Source organism: Nomascus leucogenys, chromosome 24 (assembly GCF_006542625.1).
Source record: "Nomascus leucogenys isolate Asia chromosome 24, Asia_NLE_v1, whole genome shotgun sequence".
NCBI classification, from domain to species: domain Eukaryota; kingdom Metazoa; phylum Chordata; class Mammalia; order Primates; family Hylobatidae; genus Nomascus; species Nomascus leucogenys.
The window spans coordinates 27,728,482-27,753,381 of record NC_044404.1 but is presented as its reverse complement, the minus strand read 5'-3'; the positions used below and the strand labels follow the sequence as shown (position 1 = coordinate 27,753,381).

At 44.4% G+C, this 24,900-nt stretch overlaps 1 protein-coding gene across 1 annotated transcript; it reads left to right on the top strand.

Moving 5' to 3' along the window:
* The first annotated feature begins 358 nt into the window (after positions 1-358).
* On the top strand, positions 359-24,900 carry RPA2 (replication protein A2). Its single transcript, XM_030805405.1, is given in 10 exon segments — positions 359-460; positions 462-624; positions 881-990; positions 7,801-7,902; positions 8,042-8,155; positions 18,772-18,846; positions 19,358-19,474; positions 22,049-22,156; positions 22,336-22,430; positions 24,177-24,900. Coding segments are annotated over 10 exon segments (1,035 nt in total). The 5' UTR covers positions 359-394; the 3' UTR covers positions 24,262-24,900.

Genomic DNA, 24,900 nt, shown 5'->3' with positions numbered 1-24,900 from the left:
ACTTCCTATGTAAAACAATAAGCAACTCCACGCGGTGCTGTGAGGCTAGTGCTGCGAGTCCCTGAGGTGCGCAATTCCCGCGCGACCGCGGGTGGGAAACACCGAAGCCAAAACTCCACTACAGCCCTTTAGATGAAGGCGTCGTCTGATTGGTGATAGTTTGGCGGGAACCTGAGCACGCCGAACAAAGGAAGTGACGTCAGAAGTCGCGCATTTGACGAGAGTGGGATCACACGGCGCTGCGCCGCGGTAGTATTGTTCTGATTGGTTGATTTCTTGCGCTACCGCCTTGCCAGCTCCTTGCTTCCGCTAGTGCGGAGGGTTTTGCCCTTCGTAAAGATGGCCGCGGAGGCTTCTGGAGCCAACTGGGAGCGCAGTACGCGTTTTCTGGAGCATGGGCAGAAAAGACAGGAACAAGCGTAGCATTCGTGAGCACCGATTGGCTGAAGCGAGAAGCACCCCGGGAGCTGACTGGCTCCGCCATTCGCGGGAAGGAGTTTGTGGCGCCAGAGAAAAGTAGCCAGAGCGGCGCAGTGGCGGTCGCGTTCTGTGGTTTTCCGCGATTCCCCCAGACCCGAACCTTCTCGGCCTCTTTGCGGAGAATCGTGACCAAGATGTGGAACAGTAATGATGGGGGTGCGGGGTGGAAGAGGAAGAGAATCGCAGGAGGTGTTAGCAAGAGGGCGAGCCTGGGGTCCGAGAGGCGTGTGGTAGCGGGAGAGGAAGGGCGGGAGCGGAGCTGGGGCGTTTGGGGGTCTCAGGAAGGCGGCGAGGAAGATTAGGGAGACTCGGGCAGTGTTTGGAGGGCGAAGCCTCGGGGAGCCTGCGGGTTTCTCGGAGGCGTGGGACGTGGCACAGGCACTAATCCTGTCGTTCAAAGCAGGTGGATTCGAAAGCTATGGCAGCTCCTCATACGGGGGAGCCGGCGGCTACACGCAGTCCCCGGGGGGCTTTGGATCGCCCGCACCTTCTCAGGCCGAAAAGAAATCAGTAGGTTGAAAGGAGTATTTAGTTTTGTTTTATCCTGTCCTGAAGTCCCTGAGTCATCTATGACAGAAACTTTATGCTTTGAAGGAAGATTTCAACATGAACTGATGGGATAATGATCTATTATTATCCGCATCTCTTATAATTGAGTGCCGTAAGTTTCAGAAATGAAATCTTGCCAAATTTTGCACCTCCTGTTTCCCTGGCTTTTCCCCTCGTTGGCCTTATTTTGAAATTGATCAGTGTAGCTAATGAATCAGTCTTGTGTGAACGCTCTCAACTTGTTTTTTTTTTCATTATTTATTTTTATTTTTTAAAATAGAGATGGGGTCTCACCATGTTGCCCAGGCTGGTCTCGAACTCCTGAGCTCAAGCGATCCTCCCACCTTGGCCTCTCTAAGTGCTGGGGTAACAGGTATGAGCCACTGCTCGTGGCCTGAACTTGTATTAATAGTCTCTTTTATATTCTTTTTTTTTTTTTTTTTTTTGAGATGGAATCTTGCTCTGTCGCCCAGGCTGGAGTGCAATGGTGCGATCTTGGCTCCCCGCAACCTCCGCCTCCCGGGTTCAGGTGATTCTCCTGCTTCAGCCTCCCGAGTAGCTGGAATTACAGGCATGCACCACCACGCCTGGCTAATTTTGTGTTTTTAGTAGAGACGGGGTTTCTCCATGTTGGTCAGGCTGGTTTCCAACTCCCGACCTCAGGTGATCCGCCCGCCTCTGCCTCCCAAAGTGTTGGGATTACAGGCGTGAGCCACCGAGCCTGGCCCAAAGTCATTTTTAAATGAGATGAGGCGATATCAGAAGTGTGGTCTTTGGGCCGGCCGCGGTGGCTCACGCCCGTAATCCCAGCACTTTGGGAGGCTGAGGCGGGTGGATCACCTGAGATCAGGAGTTCCTGACCAGCCTGGCCAACATGGTGAAACCTCGTCTCTACTAAAAATACAAAAACTAGCCAGGCGTGGTGGCGGGCGCCTGTAATCCCAGCTACTAGGGAGGCTGAGGCAGGGGAATCGCTTGAACTCAGGAGACAGAAATTGCAGTGAGCCAAGATGGTGCCACTGCAGTCCAGCCTGGGCGATAGAGCAAGAGTAGACTGTCTCAAAAAAAGAAATGTGGTCTTTGAAGTCATAGACGTGTGTTCTGCCATTGCCGTGCTGCTTTACTTGTAGGGTGTCACTGGACACGTTTCTTAACTGGCTTGGGAGTCAGTTTTGCCCCTTTGAAGAGGGGCTGACATACCTTAAAATGTCATTGTGAGACTTAATATTATATACAAAGAATACAGGCTACGGAACCAGAACATGGGGGCTCCAGAATCCATTTTGCCTTTTAACTGGCATTGTGACTTCAGGAAAGCATCTTGAAGGCTGTGGCCCTTGGTTTTTCTCATCTGATGATACTGGTAATACTCATGTAACAGGGTGGTTCTGAGAATTGATGAGTAAGGCAGTGTGTAGGAAAACGATCTATAGAAAGCTGTCTAAATGTTGATTGGTCACTCTGAAATGAGTTTGCCTTTTTTTTTTTTTTTTTTTTTTGAGACAGGGTCTCTGCCAGGCTGGAGGGCAGTGGCACGTGATCACAGCTCACTGCAGCTTGGACCTCCATGCCTCAAGTGATCATCCCACCTCAGCTTCTCTAGCAGCTTGTACTACCTACGTGCACTGTGGTGTCAGGCTAATTTTTGTGTTTTTTTTTTAGAGGCAGGGTTTGGCCATGTTGGCCAGGCTGGTCTCAGACTCTTAACCTCAAGCAATCCACCCGCCTCAGCCTCCCAAAGTGCTGAGATTACAGGTGTGAGCCACCACTCCCAGCTGAGTTTGCATTTAACAACTGCAATTTCATTCTGTAAATGTGGGGTTAGTTTGACTTCTCTTTAGGAGTCACTCAGATGTGTTAAGATTCAGTGTAAGCAAGTTTAAAAACTCACTGATATTCTGGTATATTTAAAAGGACATTGTTTTATAACTTTTTTTTTTTTTTTTGAGACGGAGTCTCGCTCTGTCGCCCAGGCTGGAGTGTAGTGACGCGATCTCGGCTCACTGTAACCTCCGCCTCCCAGGTTCACGCCATTCTCCTGCCTCAGCCTCCCGAGTAGCTGGGACTACAGGTGCCCGCCACCACGCCCGGCTAGTTTTTTGTATTTTTTTAGTAGAGACCAGGTTGTACCATGTTAGCCAGGATGGTCTTGATCTCCTGACCTCGTGATCCGCCCGCCTCGGCTTCCCAAAGTGCTGGGATTACAGGCATGAGCCACCGTGCCCAGCCGCTTTATAACTTTCATATAAATTATTTTATATAATTCTGTAAGGAATTTATTTATTCCAGCATACAACAGAGACTCAGGTATATTAAGGGACTGCCTAAGCTTACATAGCTAGTAAGGAACTAGAATCAGGCAGTACGCACATGATGCTGAACAAATCCAACATCTGATGAGCAGCAGCTTCTTCCTGTTGTAGTTTTCTCTTTCCTAGAAGATCTTAAGGGACTTTAATTCTCTATTTTGATTTCCTTGAGGGCGTGAAGGAGAAAACAAGGTAGATGATTGGTTCTCATCTTTTCTTCCCAAGCTTAACTATTTTTCTCCATTCTGGTTGTTAAAATTTTTATCTCAGAATTCCTAAAAGCTGGGTATTAAGATAGCTTCTCAGAGAATAATGCTTGTAAGTTGGAGACTCAATCCCAGTCTCTGGATTTTTTTTTCTTTTTGTGGAGACGGGGTGTCACTATGTTGCCCAGGCTGGTCTCAAACTCTTGGGCTAAAGCAGTCCTCCCACTCCTGCCTCCCATGGTGCTGGTATTACAGGCATGAGCCACCACACCTGGACGGTCTTTGTGTTTTTATTTATTTATTTATTTTTTTTTTTGAGACAGTCTTTCTCTGTTGCCCAGGCTGGAGTGCAGTGGAACAATCTCAGCTCACTGCAACCTCCACCTCCTGGGTTCAAGCGATTCTCCTGCCTCAGCCTCCCGAGTAGCTGGGACTACAGGCGCATGCCACCATTCCTGGCCAATTTTTGTATTTTCAGTGGAGACGGGGTTTTGCCACTTTGGTCAGGCTGGTCTCAAACTCCTGACGTCAGACGATCCGCTCTTCTTGGCCTCCCAAAGTGTTGGGATTACAGGCGTGAGCCAGTGCGCCTGGCCTTGTTTGGTTTTTAAATCTAGTATTTTCCACAGTTAAAAGTTAGGTAAATGCCCTATTCTTTTTTTCTTTTAGAATTGAGACAGTCTCACTTTCACCCCCGCTGGAGTGCAGTGGTGCAGTCATAGCTTACCACAGACTCTTAACTCCAGGGGTCAAGGGATCCTCCCACCTCAGCCTCCCAAGTAGCTAGGATTACAGGTGTGCAGCACCATCCCTGGGTGATAAAAAACTCTATCCAAAATGTTTCCTGTTGATTATATATTTGTTCAATGTGATTGAACCATGTGAAGTTTCAAATAGTGACCCAATTTTAATCTGTAATAATGGTACTTTCCTGAAGTACTGTCAGAGTAGTCTGTGGTTCATAGTCAGCTATGAAAATTTTTTTAGTTTGAAAATTTTTTTTTTTTTTTTTTTTTTTTTTTTTTTTTTTTTTCAAAATTAAGCATATTTTTATTGACACTTTGTGAACCTCTCTGGAGCAGACTAGGAATTCCTTGTGATCAATTCCTACATAAAATATGTGCTCAATAAAAAATAAATAGTTGATTTGAGATGAATTTGAAGGCATTGTTAACATCTCAACTGTTACCTATATGTAACATTTTTATCTGAGAGGTAATAATATTTGTCAAACATCTACTACATGCAGAGATTGGTATCAGCACTTCATAGATGTTATGTGTCTCATTTACAACTTGAGAGGTATATATCCCCAGTTTTCAGGAAAGGTGGTCATGTGTCCAGGACTTTGGAGCTGGGATTTGAGCATGGGTCTATAGGACTGTCTGGCTCCAAACCTTATGTTCTTGCTACTTTACCTTACTGGTTCTTAAGTTTTCTTATGCTGAAGATACAATGAAAATCTCAGCTGTGATAGGTGAAATATAGTAGTTTGTGAGAGGTAAATCCTGGGACCCCTGCAGATTTTAAGACTATAAATATTAACATAGCATGTAACTTTACCTATAAGATACCATAAAGGAAAATTGAAAAACAGTTGATCCTGTCAACCTGGTTATTAAAAGCTATTGCAGATGTAAAGAATGAGGAACAGTAGCTAATATAATAATAGCTAACATTTGTTACTGAGTGCTATGTGCTGGGTAGTAGTCTGAGTCCTTTACCGTGTAGTTAATTTTTATAATATCATTCCTGGTTTTGCAGATGAGGAAACCGAGGTACAAATGAGTTAATACATGTGACCAAGAGCAACCGCTCTTTTTTTTTTCTCTTTTTGAGGAGAGTCTCTTTCCCAGGCTGGAGTGCAGTGGCGTGGTCTCGGCTCACCGCACCCTCTGCCTCCCGAGTTCAAGTGATTCTCCTGCCTCAGCCTCCCCAGTAGCTGGGATTACAGGCATGTGCCACCACACCCGGCTAATTTTTTTTTTTTAATTTTTAGTAGAGATGGGGTTTTGCCATGTTGGCCAGATCTCAAACTCCTGACCTCAAATGATCTGCCTGCCTTGGCCTTGGGATTCCAGGCATTAGCCACCACGCCTGGCCGAGCAACTGCTCTTGAGAATAGAGCCACAATCTTAACCCTGAAGCTTGGCTGCTGCCTTTTGTGGCATATGTGCCAGCGGTTGACTGAGCTTACTTTATCCTGTTGTGGCAATACTCACCATTCAAAATCATGCTTCAGCAAAGTGAAATATTGGCAGTGTCGTGGATGTTCAGGTCAGAGTTGCGACTGCTAAATCCATGAAGGCCAAGAGTCTACTGTGTTCTAAGTCTTCCATGTAGTACAGGTATTGGTCCACTTCCTCTTGGCTTCTGACAGGAAGAGCTCTCATCGTTTTTGTGCCTTGTACATATTCCCTCTAGGAGACTGGGGTACATACTTGCCCTCAGTCTGTTACCTGCTACTTTTTCACTGTTGAAATTCTCGTGCTTCAGAGTTCAGCCTAAAGCCTCCCTCTTTTGCCAGTAAGCTTTTCTGAGGTCCCACATGGCATGTTTCATTTTACAGTGTATCAAGATCAGGTTTATTGTTTACCTTTGTAGCTCCCCTAGATTAGGACTATGTTGAGGGTAAATCCTGTCCCATTGTATTCATCTTTATGTTACCCAGACTACCTCTTGCCACTGGTAGGCAAAAATAAGTTTACACTGTTGTCTGGCTGGTTTAAGGTATGATTTGGGCCTAGCGCGGTGGCTCACGCCTGTAATCCCAGCACTTTGAGAAGCTGAGGTGGGCAGATTGCCTGAGGTCAGGAGTTTGAGACCAGCCTGGCTAAGACGGCAAAACCCCATCTCTAGAAAAAAATACAAAAATTAGCTGGGCGTGGTGGCGTGCACCTGTAATCCCAGCTACTCGGGAGGCTGAGACAGGAGAATTGCTTGAACTCAGGAGATGGAGGTTGTAGTGAGCCAAGATGGTGCCACCACACTCCAGCCTGGGCAACAGAGTGAGACTCCATCTCAAAAAAAAAAGATACGATTTGAGTGTACTCACTAGATACTGTTCTGTCTACCCTATCATGCCTCTTCCCCCTAATACGTCCAACATGAGTCCAGCACAGTGTCTTATGCGTGTAATCCTAACACTGGGAGGCTAAGGTGGGAGGATCACTTGAGACTAAGAGTTTAAGACCAGCCTGGGCAACACAACAAAACCCCGTCTCTGCAAAAAAAAAAAAAAAGTTTTTTTAATTGACTGGGTGTGTTGGTGTGCCTGTAGTCCCAGCTATTCAGGAGACTAGCAGGAAGATTGCTTGAGCCCATGAGTTTGAGGCTGCAGTGAGCTATAATGCCACTGCACTCCAGCCTGAGTGACAGAACAAGACCCCATCTCAAAACAAAATTTGGCCGAGGGCGGTGGCTCACACCTGTAATCCCAGCACTTTGGGAAGCTGAGGTGGGCAGATCACCTGAGGTCAAGAGTTCCAGACCAGCCTGGCCAACATGGTGAAACCCTATCTCTACTAAAAATGCAAAATGCTAGCACATATAGTCCCAGCTACTCAGGAAGCTGAGCCAGGAGAATCGCTTGAGTCTGGGAGATGGAGGTTGCAGTGAGCTGAGATCACGCCATTGCATGCCAGGCTGGGCAACAGGAGCGAAACTCTGTCTCAAAAAAAGAAAAAAAATTTAAAAAGATGTCCAACATGGCCAAGCTCTTACTCCATTTCCCCAGGAGCTCCATTTGATTGTCAAAAAATCTGTCCTACAAGAAGCTATTCTTCTACCTTTTACAGTTCATCACAAGACCTACAAGCAATTCCAAAGGCCTGTCTCCATTAGTCATTTCTCAAACCTTTTCCCAATACCATCTCATTTTGTCAGTGACCTGAACAGCAGGACCAGCCTGTCGACACCCTAAAGCTGGGGTTTCCTCTTGAAGGTCTGTTCTGGCAGCAGCAGGTCATTCTTATCCTGTCCCCCACTCTGACCCACTCATTTTGGTGAATTCTCAGGGCAACACATGTATCTATTCAGCAGGAGCTCTGGAGTTAGACAAACCTGGGTTTGGATTCTGAAAGTGTGGTATTGGTTTGCTATATGACCTTGGTTTCCATCTCTCTGAAGCAAGGATAATGAGATTTGTTTTGAAATTCAATGTTCTAATATATTTAAAGTACATGGCACATGGCAGGTGTTGAATGAGTGGTAGTTAGTACTTTCTTAATTGAATTTTGCATGCTTTTTCTTTTCAGAGAGCCCGAGCCCAGCACATTGTGCCCTGTACTATATCTCAGCTGCTTTCTGCCACTTTGGTTGATGAAGTGTTCAGAATTGGGAATGTTGAGATTTCACAGGTATGTCAAATAATTTGTGAAAGAATCACTTACTCATAATAAAGAATGAAATAAGACTTCATTAAAAAATACAAAAATGTAGCCTTGGTTTCAGGGGAAACCAGACCTTTTTTTTTTTTCTTTGTTTCTTCTAACCTAGGTCACTATTGTGGGGATCATCAGACATGCAGAGAAGGCTCCAACCAACATTGTTTACAAAATAGATGACATGACAGCTGCACCCATGGACGTTCGCCAGTGGGTTGACACAGATGTAAGTGGCTGTTTTTGAATCATGATGGGGTTACTTTGGAACTGTGGAGATGTTGAACTTTTTTAGTCTTTTTAAAGTTTTTTCTTATAAAAATAATACAAAAAGACATCAAAGACAGGTACTCTAAAGTGAAAGGTTAATAGATTTGATTATATACCTTCCCAATATACCAAAAACAGAATTAAAAGTCAAGTGACAGGAGATAGTAGAATGTTAAGTTCCATTAGAACAAAGTTTTTTTTGAGACAGAGTCTCACTCTGTTGCCCGAGCAGTGCAGTGGTGGAATCTCGGCTCACTACAACATCTGCATCCTGGGCTCAAGTGATCCTGTGCCTCAGCCTCCCAAGTAGCTGGGATTACAGGCACCTGCCACCACGCCCGGCTAATTTTTGTATTTTTAGTAGAGACGGGGTTTCACCATCTTGGTCAGGCTGGTCTTGACCTCCTGACCTTGTGATCCACCTGCCTCGGCCTCCCAAAGTGCTGGGATTATTACAGGCTTGAGCCACCACACCCGGCTCCTGCTTTTTTTTTTGTTTGTTTGTTTGTTTGTTTTGAGACAGAATCTTGTGCTGTCGCCCAGGCTGGAGTGCAATGGTGCAATCTCAGCTCATTGCAACCTCTGGGCCCCAGGTTCAAGAAGTTCTCCTGCCTCAGCCCTCCCAAGTAGCTGGGATTACAGGCACCTGCCAACACACCTGACTAATTTTTTGTATTTTTAGTAGAGATAGGGTTTCCCCATGTTGGCCAGGCTAGTCTCAAACTCCTGACCTCAGGTGATCCACCCTCCTCAGCCTCTCAAAGTGATCGGATTACAGGTGTGAGCCCTCACGCCCGGCCTAGAACAAAGATTTTTATCTTGGTCACCACTGTAGCCTTAGCACCTAGAGCAGTGCTAGTCACATAGTGGTCCTGGAATAAATATTGTTTAAATGAATGTGGAAAATATTTGCAACATATTACAAACATGTAAATTTTTAATTAATATAAAGCTCCTTTTTGGCTTGGCATGGTGGCTCACACCTGTAATCCCAGCACTTTGGGAGACCAAGGTGGGCGGATCACTAGAAGTCAGGAGTTCGAGACCAGCCAAGCCAACATGGTGAAACCCATTTCTACTAAAAAATATAAAAAATTAGCCAGGCGTGGTGGTGGGTGCCTGTAATTCCAACTGCTTGGGAGGCTGAGGCAAGAGAATTGCTTGAACCAGGAGGCGGGGGTTGCAGTGAACTGAGATTGTGCCACTGCACTCCAGCATGGGCAACACAGTGAGACTGTCTCAACAACAACAAAAAAGCTCTTTTTTGTTGTTTCTGGTTTTGAGTTTTGTTTTGTTTGTTGTTGTTGTTGTTTCTGGTTTTTTTTTTTTTTTTTTTTTGAGACAGAGTCTCGCTTTGTTACCAAGGCTGGAGTGCAGTGGCTCAATCTCAGCTCACTACAACCTTCCACCTTTTCGGTTCAGACAACCCTCCCGCCTCACCTTCCTGAGTAGCTGAGATTACAAGTTTGTGGCATCATGCCTAATTTTTGTGTTTTTACTGGAGACAGGGTTTTACCGTGTTGGCCAAGCTGGTCTCAAAACTCCTGACTTCAAGTCATCTGCCCACTTTGGCCTCCCAAAGTGCTGGGATTACAGGCATGAGCCACCACGCCCAGCCAAAAAGCTCTTATAAAACCAGAAAACCACTGCACCTTAGAAAAATGAGCAAACAACATGCACAGATAATTCATAGAAGACAGTAGAAATGGTAGTGGCAGTAACTAAAGCAGGCTTAATAAACATTGAGATATCATTTTTAGCTTAAGTTTGCAGAGAAAACAAAGAATGACAACGTCCAGTTCTAGTAAGAGCAGCAGCTACCACTCAGTGCCCTAGCTTAGTAGTAGGCACTTAATAAATATTGAGTGATTTGTTAGCCTAAGAAACTAGGCTTATAGTGTGAGTATAAGTTGGTATATAACCTTTCTCAAACATCAGCTTGTATCAAAATTATCAATCATAAAAATGGTGACCTAATGCCGGGCGCGGTGGCTCACACCTGTAATCCCAGCACTTTGGGAGGCCGAGGTGGGCGGATCACGAGGTCAGGAGATCAAGACCATCCTGGCTAACACGGTAAAACCCCGTCTCTACTAAAAATACAAAAAGTTAGCCGGGTGTGGTGGCAGGCGCTTGTAGTCCCAGCTACTCGGGAGGCTGAGGCAGGAGAATGGCATGAAGCCGGGAGGCGGAGCTTGCAGTCAGCCAAGATCACGCCACTGTACTCCAGCCTGGGTGACAGAGTGAGACTCCGTCTCAAAAAAAAAAACAAAAAAACAAACAATAGTGACCTAGCAGAACTCCACAGCTTAGGAGTTTACATCAAGGAAAGAATTAAAGACATGTACAAAGATTTAGGCCAGTGAAGTGGCTCACGCCTATAATCCCAGCACTTTAGGAAGCCAAGGCAGGCAGATCACCTGAGGTCAGGAGTTCGAATCCAGCCTGGTCAACATGGTGAAACTCTGTCTCCTAAAAATACAAAAATTAGCCGGGCGTAGTTGTGCACACTTATAATCCCAGCTACTCAGGAGGCTGAAGCAGGAGAATTGCTTGAACCTGGGAGGCGGAGGTTGCAGTGAGCCGAGATCATGCCACTGCACTCCAGCCTGGGTGACAGAGCAAGACTGTGTCTCAAAATAAATAAAAATAAAGCAATCTCAAAATACTAGCAATAAAGGATTATTAAGTAAACCATGACACATTTATAGCATACTACAAATGATATAGAGAAGCATGTATTGTCACAAAGAAGTGTTTGCCATAAATTGTTGAGAAAAGCATATTCCAATGTGGTATGCAGGATTTGACCCAATTTTTACAAAGCAGCATATATATAAATGTCTTTATAAACATGGATAAAATAGACTGAAATGCAGTATATACTTTTTATCCTTTTATTTTTCAATTGTGCAGAAGGCCTCTTAGTGTCTTGTATTTTGAAATACATTCATTACAGAAAATTTGGATAATAAAGACTGTTTTAGGCTGGGCATGGTGACTCACGCCCGTAATCCCAGCACTTTGGGAGGCCAATGTGGGCGGGTCACCTGAAGTCAGAAGTTTGAAACCAGCCTGGCCAACGTGGTGAAACTCCGTCTCTACTAATGATACAAAAATGAGCCGGATGCCTGTAATCCCAGCTACCCAGAAGCTGAGACAGAAAAATTGCTTGAACTGGGGAGGCAGAGGTTGCAGTGAGCCAAGATTGCGCCACTGCACTCCAGCAGATTGCGCACTGCTCTGTTGCTCTGGGCAGCAGAGCGAGACTGACTCAAAAAAAAAAAAAAAAAGACGGTTTTCCTTCAAAAACCACAAGTTATCTATAGAGAAATAACTTGGTAGTTATGTAATTTTTTAATTTTTTCCTTCTCAGAAAAATAAAGGATAATTGATTCAGCAGTTATTGTTGGAGTACCAATTCTGAACTAGACTGTGCTTGGTTCCAGGTATAAAAAGAATGAAGTAGACACAGTCCCTGCCATGAAGCAGGGAGGTAGATACTATGAATACCTAATACTACATGTTCATACAAAATGCACTATGCTTGCTTATAAATTTAAAAAATCACCTGACATCTCATGTCTCTTAACTACTATTACAACACATTTTGGAAAATATCCTTTCAGACATCTGTCTCTGCATATATGTACATACAGATGTCCACATACCTCTTTTACTGTAAAAGGGATAATATGCTATGCAACTGCTCAGTAACGTGGTCTTTTCACTCAAAATAATGTTGTGGAACTGATTTTTTGTTGTTGTTGTTGTTGAGATGGAGTTGTGCTCTTGTTGGCCAGGCCGGAGTGCAATGGCACGATCTCCAGCTCACTGCAAACTCCGCCGCCCAGGTTCAAGCAATTCTCCTGCCTCAGCCTCCAGAGTAGCTGGGATTACAGGCATGTGCCACCACACCTGGTTAATTTTGTATTTTTAGTAGAGACAGGGTTTCTCCATGTTGGTCAGGGTGGTCTCGAACTCCCAACCTCAGGTGATCCACCCGCCTCGGCCTCCCAAAGTGCTGGGATTATAGGCATGAGCCATTGGCCTTTTTTTTTTTAAATAGAGACAGGGTCTTGGCTTGCTGCCTAGACTGGCCTCAAACCTGGGCTCAGGTGATCCTTTGGCCTTAACCTCCCAAGTAGCTGGAACTATAGGCTGATGCCACCATGCCTGGTGAGGAGCTGATTTTGTGTGTGTGTTTTTTTTTTTTTTGAGACTGAGTTTACTCATGTCATCCAGGCTGGAGTGCATTGGTGCAATCTTGGCTCACTGCAACCTCTGCTTCTCGGGTTCAAGCGATTCTCCTGCCTCAGCCTGTCTAGTAGCTGGGACTGTAGGCGTGCACCACCACACCCAACTGATTTTTGTATTTTTAGTAGAGACGGGGTTTCCACATGATGGCCAGGCTGGTCTCGAACTTTTGACCTCAGGTGATCCTGCCTCAGCCTCCCAAAGTGCTGGGATTACAGGCTTGAGCCACCATGGCCCAGCCAGGAACTGATTTTTTAATGTTATCTGTAAAGATTTACATCTATCATTTTAAATGACCAGCAATTCCATTATAAGAATACATCATCCCTTACTTAACAGTAGACCCAGTCAGGGAACAACATTTAACTTCTTTTCAGTCGTTTGCTGTTATACACAATGCTCCAGTGAGTATCTTTGCATACATTTCTTCATGATTATAAAATAATCATAAGGCCAGGCGTCGTGGCTCACGCCTGTAATTCCAACACTTTGGGAGGCCAAGGCAGGTGGATCACCTGATGTCAGGAGTTCAAGACCAGCCCGGCCAACGTGATGAAACCCCATCTCTACTAAAAATGCAAAATTAGCCGGGCGTGGTGGTGTGCACCTATAATACCAGCTACTCGGGAGGCTGAGTCAGGAGAATCAGTTGAACCCGGGAGGCAGAGACTGCAGTGAGCCAAGATCATGCCATTGCATTCAGCCTGGGCAGCAAGAGCAAAACTCCATCTCAAAAAAATAATCATAAGATGTATTCTTAAAAGTGGGTTTTCTGGGGGGAAATACACACTTGACATTTTTTTAACATCTTAGTTTTTGCATTTTTGTACTGTCCTCTCTAAAGGTACCAGTTTACACTTAGTCATGCATGAGAGTGCCCAGTTAGTTTCCATACCCTTAACTTTTTTTTTTTTTTTTTTTTTAAGAAATAGGATCTCACTCTGTTGCCCAAGCTGGTCTCAAACTCCTGGGTTCAAGCAATCCTCCCACCTCAGCCTCCCAAAGTGCTGGGATTACAGGTGTGAGCCACTGTGCCCATCCTCCATACCCTTTCTAACAATGGGTTTTTGTCTTAAATTTTTGCCAGTATGCTAGTTGTTTTAAAAAATAGTCTTATTGGCCGGGCGCGGTGGCTCACGCTTGTAATCCCAGCACTTTGGGAGGCCGAGGCGGGTGGATCATGAGGTCAGGAGATCAAGACCACGGTGAAACCCCGTCTCTACTAAAAAAAATACAAAAAAATTAGCCGGGCGTGGTGGCGGGCGCCTGTACTCCCAGCTACTCGGAGAGGCTGAGGCGGGAGAATAGCGTGAACCCAGGAGGCGGAGCTTGCAGTGAGCCAAGACTGCGCCACTGCACTCCAGCCTGGGCGACAGAGCGAGACTTCGTCTCAAAAAAAAAAAAAAAAAAGTCTTATTGACTAGGTGCGGTGGCTCATGCCTGTAATCCCAGGACTTTGGGGAGGCCAAGATGAGTGGATCACCTGAGTCCAGGAGTTTGAGACCAGCCTGGCCAACATGGTATAACCCCGTCTCTACTAAAAATAAAAAAAATTAGTCTGGCATGGTGGTGCACACCTGTAGTCCCAGCTACTCGGGAGGCTGAGGCACAAGACTCGCTTGAACCCAGGAGGCAGAGGTTGCAGTAAGCGGAGATCTTCACACTAGTGCACTCCAGCCTGGGCAACAGAGCAAGACTCTGCCTCAAAAAAAAAAAAAAGAAAAAGAATACGTAAAAATAATAAAAAATAAAAATACAAATATTAGCCGGGCATGGTAGCACGTGCCTGTAGTCCCAGCTGTTCGGGAGGCTGAGGCAGGAGAATTGCTTGAGCCTGGGAGTCAGAGGTTGCAGTGAGTCAAGATTGGGTCACTACCCTCTAGCCTGGGCATCAGAGCAATATTCCATCTCAGAAAAAAATAGTCTTTTCTGTGAAAATTTTATCATTTTTTAATGTGTATTTCTTTGGTTTTAGCCAGATTTTTTTTTTTTTTTTTTTTTTACTATGTTTAATGTCAATTTGTGGGGTTTTTGTAAATTTTCTCTTTGATTCCCCTTCCCCTAAGAGTGTTTTTGTTTGCAAGAACTTGAAAATTATTATAGTGACCTCTTATAATGCGGCCAGGCACAGTGGCTCACACCTGTAACTTTAGCACTTCAGGAGGCTTAGGCAGGAAGATCACTTGAGGCCAGGATTTCAAGACCAGCCTGGGCAGCATGGGAAGACCCTATCTCAAAAAGAAATAATTTTGAAAAATAAATTGTGCAGTTTTTTCTAGTTTACCTTTCAGAAGCTTCTACTAGTCCCAGTTTGTTTTTTTTGTTTGTTTGTCTTAGTTAAAAAATACTTTATGGTGGCTGGGTGCGGTGGCTCACGTCTATACTCCCAGCACTTTGGGAGGCCAAGATGGGAGGATCACCTGAGGTCAGGAGTTCAAGACCAGCCTGGCCAATGTGGTGAAGCCCCGTCTCTACTAAAAATACAAAAATTAGCCGGGCATGGTTGTGGGCACCTGTAATGCCAGCTACTTGGGAGGCTGAGGCGGGAGAATCGCTTGAACCTGGGAGGTGGAGGTTGCAGTGAGCTGAGATGTGCCTTTGCACTCCAGCCTGGGCAACAGGAGTGAAACTGTCTCTCAAAAAAAAAAAAAAAAAAACAACAAAACTTTATGGCTAACGAATCGTAATAATCAGTTATGCAAACCCTCAGCAATTCATAATGTTTTTGCTAGTGGACAGTCTTGCCTCAGCGTTCATGGCTGCTGACGGAGGAGGGTGGTAGTTGGCTGAAGGTTAAGCTGGCTGTGGCAATTTCTTGACATAAGACAACAAAGTTTGCCTAAGTAACTAAGTCTCCTTTTCACAAAAGATTTCTCTATATTATATCATGCTGTTTGATAGCATTTTACTTACAGTATAACTTCTTTGAAAATTGGATTCAGTCTCAAACCCGGCTACTGCTTTCTCAACTAAACTTATGGAGTAGTCTAAATCCTTTATTGTCATTTTAACAATGTTCACAGCATCTTCACTAAGAGGAGATTCCATCTCAAGAAACCAGTTTATTTGCTCATCCATGAGAAGCAACTCCTTTGAGAGGCCCAGGCGGGCAGATAGATCATTTGAGGTCAGGAGTTTGAGACCACCCTGGCCAGCATGGTGAAACTTCGTCTCTACTAAAAATAAAAAATTTAGCTGGGCATAGTGGTACATGCCTGTAATCCCGGCTACTCGGGAGGGTGAGGCAGGAGAATCACTTGAACCTAAGAGATGGAGGTTGCAGTGAGCCAAAATTGTGCCACTGCCCTCCAGCCTGGGTAACAGAGTGAGGCTCAGTATCAAAAAAAGAGGAAGCAACTTCTCATCCACTCAAGTTTTACCATAAAGTTACAGCAATTCAGTTGTATCTTTACGCTCCATTTCTAATTCCATTTCTCCTGCTATTTCCACCACATCTGCTATTACTTGCCCCACTGAAGGTGGAGGTAGCAGTGAGCCCAGATGGTGCCATTGCACTCCAGCCTTGGTGACAGAGCGAGACCTTGTCTCAAAAAAAAAAAATTAAAAAATCTTAAGCAGCCACCCAATATATACTTCAGATTAAAAAAGAGCTGTTGGCCAGGTGTGGTGGCTCACGCCTGTAATCTCAGCACTTTGGGAGACTGAGGCAGGTGGATCACTGGAGGCCAGGAGTTTGAGACCAGCCTGGCCAATATGGTAAAACCCCGTCCCTACTAAAAATGCAAAAACTAGCTGGGCACAGTGGCACATGCCTGTAAGCCTAGCTACTCAGGAGGCTGAGGCAGGAGAATCACTTGAACCCAGGAGGCACAGGCTGCAGTGAGCCGAGATCCCACCATTGTAATCTGTCCTGGATGATAAAGCAAGACCTTATCAAAAAACCAAGTAAATAAATCTCAGCTGGGTTTGGTGGCTGACGCCTGTAATCTCAACACTTTGGGAGGCCGAGGCGGGTGGATCACCTGAAGTCAGGAGTTCAAGACTCCCCTGGTCAATGTGGCAAAACCCTGTCTATTAAAAATACAAAAGCCGGGCACCGTGGCTCACGCCTGTAATCCCAACACTTTGGGAGGCCGAGGTGAGTGCATCACAAGGTCAAGAGATTGAGACCATCCTGGCTAACACGGTGAAACCCCATCTCTACTAAAAATACAAAAAATTAGCCGGGCATGGTGGCAGGTGCCTGTAGTCCCAGCTACTAGGGAGGCTGAGGCAGGAGAATGGCGTGAACCCGGAAGGCGGAGCTTGCAATGAGCTGAGATCCCGCCACTGCACTCCAGCCTGGGCGACAGAGTGAGACTCTGTCTCAAAAAAAAGAAAAAAATTGTTCGTATTATTTCTGTGGTTTCTTTTATTATAATTAGACCTGTGATCTACATGGAATATATTTTGATAAAAGGAGTTGAAACAGAGATCTTTTCTCAAGTGGATTCAAAATGTTATATATGGGAATACAATTGTTTTGTTTGTGTGGGGTTTTTTTTTTTTTTTTTTTTTTTTTTTTGAGACAGAGTCCTGCCCTGTTGTCCAGCCTGGAGTGCAGTGACACAGTCTCTCACTGCAACCTCCGCCTCCCAGGTTCAAGTGATTCTCCTGCCTCAGCCTCCCGAGTAGCTGGGACTACAGGCACCTGCCACCACACCTGGCTAATTTTTGCATTTTTAGTAGAGACGGGGTTTCCCTGTTAGCCAGGCTGGTCTCGAACTCCTGACCTCGTGATCCGCCCACCTCAGCCTCCCAAAGTGCTGGGATTATAGGCGTGAGCCACTGTGCCGACCCTTTTTTTTTGTATTGTTAATAGAGGCAGGGTTTCACCATGTTGGCAAGGCTGGTCTCGAACTCCTAACCTCAAGTGACTTGCTCGCCTTGGCCTCCCAAAATGCTAGGATTACAGGTGTGAGTCACTGCACCTGGCCAGAGTTTTTATTTTTAAGCATATATTTTCTAGTTTTTTGTTTGTTTTTAGAGACAAGGTCTCATTATGTTGCCCAGGCTGGTTTCAAACTCCTGAGCTCGAAGGATCCTCCTGCCTTGTCCTGCTAAAGTGCTAGGATAACAGGTGTGAGCTCACATACCCCGATATATTTTCAGTTTTTTTTAAGTAATACATTTTATGTAGTCAGAAAAGAACTTTAAAAATCTGCTAATGGGCCGGGCACGGTGGCTCATGCCTGTAATCCCAGCACTTTGGGAGGCCGAGACGGGTGGATCATGAGGTCAGGAGATCGAGACCATCCTGGCCAACATGGGGAAACCCCGTCTCTACTAAAGATACAAAAAAATTAACCGGGTGTGGTGGCAGGCACCTATAGTCCCAGCTACTCGGGAGGCTGAGGCAGGAGAATCACTTGAACTTGTGAGGCAGAGGTTGCAATGAGCCGAGATCGTGCCACTGCACTCCAGCCTGGGTGACAGAGCAAGACACTTCGTCTCAAAAAAAAAAAAAAAAAAAAAAAATCAGCTAATGTATTTTTCGCATAATGTGTGCATATTCTAGGAAACTGATAAATATTAAAATCGTTTTTAATTATTCTAGTCAACCATTATAAACAGTTTAGTGTGTATTGTCCCAAATGGGAAATCAGCTTTTTTCCATGTATCATGACTTGTTTTTCCAGGCAGTAAATAGAATTCTATGTTATCATGTGCAACAGTGTGGAGTATCCTATTATATAGAAATGTGTACTTTATGTTGGATATTTAGGTTGTTTTAAAATTTTTAATATTCTATACTATGATAAATCTAAATCTTAATGCATGTTCTTAATTACTTAAATTCCTAAAAGTAGAATTGCTTTGCCATTAAGTATATCCACCAGAAAATTGTGTGCCTGCCGGGCGTAGTGGTGGGCGCCTGTAATCCCAGCTACTGGAGAAGTTGAGGCAGGAGAATCACTCAAACCCTCCCTTGGGAGGCGGAGGTTGCAGTGAGCCAAGATCGTGCCACTGCATTCCAGCCTGGGCAACAGAGGCGAGACCCCCTCTCCAAAAAAAAAAAAAAAAAAGAAAGAAAATTGTGTGCCTAAGAGCTTGAACAAGAGTGTCATAATTGATAATTGTTTGCTTTTTTATGATGTGCTACAGAACTTTGGAACTGAGAATTACCTTTAGAGATATTTTTATTCTAATTCCTGGTTTTACACAATAAGTTGTAAAAGGCAGGGCAAACTACTTAATGCCATTTTAGGATCCTTTAACTCTTCTACTTCATAACTTTCTATACATAATACAGAAATGTTAAAGAGGCTTTCAGCAGCATCACTAAAACCTTAATGACATGTTTGTATTTTATGTTAGGATGCCAGCAGTGAGAACACTGTGGTTCCTCCAGAAACATATGTGAAAGTGGCAGGCCACCTGAGATCTTTTCAGGTAAAGTCAGAATAAAATAGCAGTTAAAGTGTTTTTGCATGAAGCAGTTTCTAGATTCATGTCATGGCTTTTGGATAGTTAAAATACTTAAGTCTCCCTGTTTAATGGGAAGTTATTTCTTACTCTCTTCAAAAGGAAATAACTTTTCTTTTTCTTTTTTTTTTTTAACCTTAACATGAAATTAACAGAATGGTAAAGAACAGAATCTCCTTCTACAATTGCTATCTGTGGCGTTCATTAGTTGGAGGAAGGAGAACAGGAGATTCGGAGTCAGGAGTCTAGATTTTGCTTGGTTATGCAACCTTGGGAAAATTATTAATGTCCCTTAGCTATTAGTTTTAGTTTTTTTTCTCCTCATGTTTGACCATATTTGGAATACCTCTGAGAGTATATAACATTTTTCTCATATTGGTGAAATATTAATATTATGACCAAGGAAAGAGCCACAGTGTTGACCTGAAATTAATGTATGTTCACATTTTATTCACATTTTTTTTCTTCATTTTAATAGAATAAAAAGAGCCTGGTAGCCTTTAAGATCATGCCCCTGGAGGACATGAATGAGTTCACCACACATATTCTGGAAGTGATCAATGCACACATGGTACTAAGCAAAGCCAACAGCCAGGTGAGTAGCCTCGCTTTCCTAGCTTTTTCTCTTCCCTGGAAGAACACAGGCTACTCTTGTGTTCCTGCTCTGATTTCCTTGATATTTTGAAGGCTGAGCCAGAGAAAGACATCACTAAGTCCTCAGAACACTTTCTCCATTAGCTTCGTCATTGCATTTTATTCCAGATGAAACGCTCATGTTTCTCTCAGAATTAGGAGTTCCTCTGACTCCACTGGCCTGGACAGCTGAGGCCTGTGACAACCCTCAAGTGTAGACGTGTAATTATAGGCTCTAAGCAGTTATATAGCTCTTAGCTCCAGGACTGTCAGTGCATATTCAGAGAGTAGTCCCCTTCAGGACAGCATTTTGATGTCTTTCTTCCAACTTACTGGCTAAGTAGGAAAAATTATGTATTATTATTTCTTCCCTGAAATTATATTTCTTGGTTCATATTGAAATTTCTCCATAGTATTTTCTGTTGTGTGAATTCACTTTGGTAAGTCCATCTAGGACCACGCAAAAGGTTTGTTCACTCTAGTATTAGAAAGCCCTCAGGGCCAGGTGTGGTGGTTCATGGCCTGAAATCCCAGCACTTTGGGAGGCTGGTGTGGGGGCATCACTTGAGCCCAGTTCAAGACACCACCCTGGGCAACATAGGGAGACCCTGTCACTACAAAAAAAATTAAAGAATTAGATGGGCTACTTGGGAGGCTGAGGTTGGGAGATCACTTAAGCCCAGGAGGTCAAGGCTGCATTGAGCTGTGATCGTGCCACTCACTGCAGCCTGGGCAACAGAGCAACCTTGTCTCAAAAAAAATAAAGAAAAAGAAAAATATTTATTGCGCCTAATAGTCCCAATCATTCTAGTCCCCATTCGAGTATAGCAGTGAACACTATATACTTATATTCTTGGGAGAAAGAAGCAATAAACAAAAATATATGTATAATTTTAAGTAGTTATATAGGTGCTCTGAAGTAAATAAAGCAAAACAGGAGAAGAGGGTGATGGAGGGAACAAGAATGGTAAAATTTTAGATGAGGAAGAACATTCTAAACCAGAGGGACTAGGACGTGCAAGAGCCAGGAGTGTTGAGTAAGCATGACATCTCTGAAACCAGCAAGGCCAGTGTCTGGAGTGAAGCGAATGACAGGGGAGAGGGAGAGGGTTGTAGGCAAGGAGGCAGGGCCCAGATTATGTGGGGCTTTGGAGGCCATAGTAAGGATTACTTTACTCAAATTTTTAAAATTTTGTTTATTTGGGTTGTTTTTTTTTTTTTTTTTAAGCAGAGTCTTGCTCTTTCGCCCAGGCTGGAGTGCAGTGGTGTGATCTCGGCTCACTGCAAGCTGTGCCTCCCAGGTTCACGCCATTCTCCTGCCTCAGCCTCCCGAGTAGCTGGGACCACAGGCGCCCGCCACCACACCCGGCTGATTTTTTGTATTTTTAGTAGAGAAGGGGTTTCACCGTGTTAGCCAGGATGATCTCGATCTCCTGACCTCGTGATCTATCTGCCCATCTCAGCCTCCTTTCAAAGTGCTGGGATTATAGGCATAAGCCACTGCGCTTGGCCCTTTTTTTCGAGACAATGTCTCACTGTGTCACCCAGGCTGGAGTGCAGTGGTGTGATCTCGGCTCACTGCAGCCTCCGCCTCTTGGGTTCAAGCGATTCTCTTGCCTCAGCCTCCCCAGTATCTGGGATTACAGGTACGCACCACCACACCCGGCTAATTTTTGTATTTTTAGTACAGGCGGGGTTTCACCATGTTGGCATCCGGTTAGCAATCCGGCTGGCAACGAGGGTTTGTGGCCCAGGAGGTGGTCTGGGATGAAATCCTGGGGACACTGTCAGCTTTTTGGGAGACAGAAGAGGCTAATGAGGGATACTGAGAAGGTTCAGTTTGAGAGGCAGATGGAGAACCAGAAGAATGTGGTGTCAAGAAGCCCAGGGAGGAACACATTTGAAGAGGAGTATGGTCAGCAGTGTCTGCTTCTGAGAGGTCAAGTATTAGGAGGACTGAAAGAGACTTGGATAATTGGTTGAAAAGTCTTTGGTGACTTTGGTGAAAACAGTTTCAGAGGTGTACTGGGGGACAACCCAAATATGGTGGGCTGAGGAGTGACTGGGGAGAAAGGAAATGAAAATAGTGATTGCAGAGCATTTTAAGAATTTGGTGGTTAAAAAAAAAGAAGGAAAGAGAGGACGATAGGGACTGTGTCTCCTTTTCTCTGCCTGTGGTGCTTCATGCCTATTGACACTCAGTGAATGCTTGAGTGATTGGGCCCCACGGATACCAAAATGGCAGACTCTGGGTAATTTTCTTCTTACTGCTACTTTTCTCTGGTTCGTCTCACATCACAAACAAAAGGAGCCAAGAGTATCTTTCTCTTTTTGATATTTATGTGCTTCGGGGAGTTACTTTATCTTCCTGTGAAATACTCATTAGATAATAGCTGTCCCTTCCAATGTAAGCAGTGTTACTGGGAAACTGTTTATAAATTGTTTTTTTGTAAGCTGCTTAAAGAGCTATTTGAAGTAGTAGAGAATGTTTAACTTGATGGATTTTCTAATATTGTTAACTTATTTCTTAATTCAGCCCTCAGCAGGGAGAGCACCTATCAGCAATCCAGGAATGAGTGAAGCCGGGAACTTCGGTGGGAATAGCTTCATGCCAGCAAATGGCCTCACTGTGGCCCAAAACCAGGTAAACTCCACCAGAGTGGCTTCAGAAATACAAAACACAGACAGTCTTAAATTTTGTTACTTCCTTAATGAGCTATGACTGTTTAAGTACCTGGTTCATTTCTTTTCTATAAAGGGACTCAGGTTTGCAAAGAGGAGGCTGATCCAAAATAATTGCTAAAATCTGATTTGAATCTTCAGGTGTTGAATTTGATTAAGGCTTGTCCAAGACCTGAAGGGTTGAACTTTCAGGATCTCAAGAACCAGCTGAAACACATGTCTGTATCCTCAATCAAGTGAGTATTTGATCTTCATGAGCTCAGGCTCTGGCATTGTACCTATTTCACCTCACAGGGGTTTCCTGATAGTGAGAAGTGAGTTTAAAAAGTAAAACTTGGCGGCCGGGCGTGGTGGCTCATGCCTGTAATCTCAGCACTTTGGGAGGCCAAGGCAGGTGGATCACCTGAGGTCAGGAGTTCGAGACCAGCCTGGCCAACATGGTGAAAACCCCGTTTCTACTAAAAATACAAAAATTAGCCGGGCGTGGTGGCACGCAACTGTAATCCCGGCCACTCTGGAGGCTAAGGCAAGAGAATCGCGTGAATCCGGGAGGCAGAGGTTGCAGTGAGCCACGATCGCACCACTGCACTCCAGCCTGGGTGACAGAGCGAGATTCCATCTCAAAAAAAAAGTAGAAGTTTGCCAGGCACTAGCTCATGCCTGCAGTCCTAGCACTTTGGGAGGTTGAGGTGGGCAGATTGCTGGAACTCAGGAGTTCAAGACCAGCCTGGGCAACATGGCGAAACGCTTGTCTCTACAAAAACAATAAAAACAAATTAGCCGGGCACAGTGGCGCATGTCTGGTGGGAGGATCGCTTGAGCCCAGAAAGTCAAGGCTGCAGTGAGCCATCATTGTGCCACTGCACTCCATCCTGGATGACAGTGAGACTGTCACACACACACACACAAAACTTAACTGCAACCCTGTTGGCAGAATGGAAATTGTTCAGCTATGGAAAAATAGGAAAAAGACTATGTGCCAAAATGGTGCTACCCATCACATCACTCATTTCAGCAAACACTAAGGACCATTATATGTGAGGGATATATAATAATTTGAGCAAAAAGTTGACCTGATTTCCTTATGGGATTTAGACTGGAGGAGGGAAGTCCTTAGCTCCTGGTCCTCAGGTGTATAGTCCTGTGGCTGTTACTGTCCCCATTGTGGACATGAGTGTATTAGGCTATCTGTACCTTATTAAACAATCAGTCCTTCCAACACCCTTATCCTGATTCCATCTTAGACAAGCAGCCTCCTGATTCCAGTGTAGTAAACCAATCAAACAAACTGACTTATGGTGCTTGTGATAGTTATTTGTTACTATAAATCAATTGACCTGCCAGGCCTAGCTAGATAAGAAATGCTCAGGACTGATTCCATTTCCTGTCCTGTAAAATTAGGATTATAATTCCTGTCTCAGAGTTGCATGCTGATGAGGTAGAGAACTGCTGTTACTTAGGTGCTCTGTAGATTGTGGCTATTAAATATGTTACTGACACTAACCCTGAGGACCTTGAAGGGTTTGAAGGTTTCAGAGTGTTTCCTTTGCTTCCTACAACTTTACTTCCCAGAGGGGGACCAACGGGGTTTCAGTGTGTGGCTGGAAAAGGGAGACTTTTAAAGACAGTGGTTTCTACTAGGAGATTTTGCGTGCAAGTGTGACTACAGCTTTAGATCCTTGTTTTCCTGCTTAGACTGTATTTAAGTGAGGCCCTGTTGTCTTTCCTTTGCACAATTTGGGAGAGGGATCCAAGATAGCCCTAATAGCCATTGTCTCCATGAATAAGCTCTGTTTTGCTATTTTACTGGCATTTCTCCCTATAAGAGCTTTCTATGTGCAAAATACTTGTGAATTCTTAGCTAAGGTAGAAAGTTGGGAGATAAGCGAAGTTTGCATATTTGGCCATATCCAAAAGGCAGTTTCCTTCTGAATTGGCCTGAAAATGACCTTTTTTTTTTTTCTTTCTTTCTTTCTTTCTAGGCAAGCTGTGGATTTTCTGAGCAATGAGGGGCACATCTATTCTACTGTGGATGATGACCATTTTAAATCCACAGATGCAGAATAACTGGATCTAATTAGGTACCTGAAATAATTTACAGCTGGACCTAGTTTCACAATCTATTGTCTCCAGCTCTGCATATGTCTGGCCAGGGGGCTTCTAGGAAGTAGGTTTCATCTATCAAAGGTCTCCTCTGACTTCCTTTTGAAACTTACTGCTCTTCTGTTTTATTTTGTTTTGTTTGAAGCTCAGAGGGAGATGGGCAATTGACAGGGATGCAATCCAGGGTGGGATTTCTTGAGGAAGTTACAAATAAGCTTGTTACAACATCAAGATAGATGGAATTGGAAGGATGCTACCAGGAGAGTACTTACATAGTGCTCGGGAGTTTCTCTTCTTAAAATGTTTCCTGCTGAAAGACGAGCAGGACCCAGGCCTTGTAGGCAGAGCCCTAGCTGAGAGACCTGCTGGCCTCTGCCTGTTTTCATTTCCCACTTTGGTTGTGTGGCATTACTTTCAGAATTGCACTTTCCTGCTTGTCATGACTTTTTGACACACTCGTCATGACGTGTGTTTCTGTGAACATGAAGTTCTGCGGTAGTGCCTCCAGGGGCAGAGGAAAGGAAGAAGTGTTACTGCGTTTTGTACAAAATAACTACATTCATATGTTTAATAAAATAGTTCTATTGTAGTAACTTGTAAAAA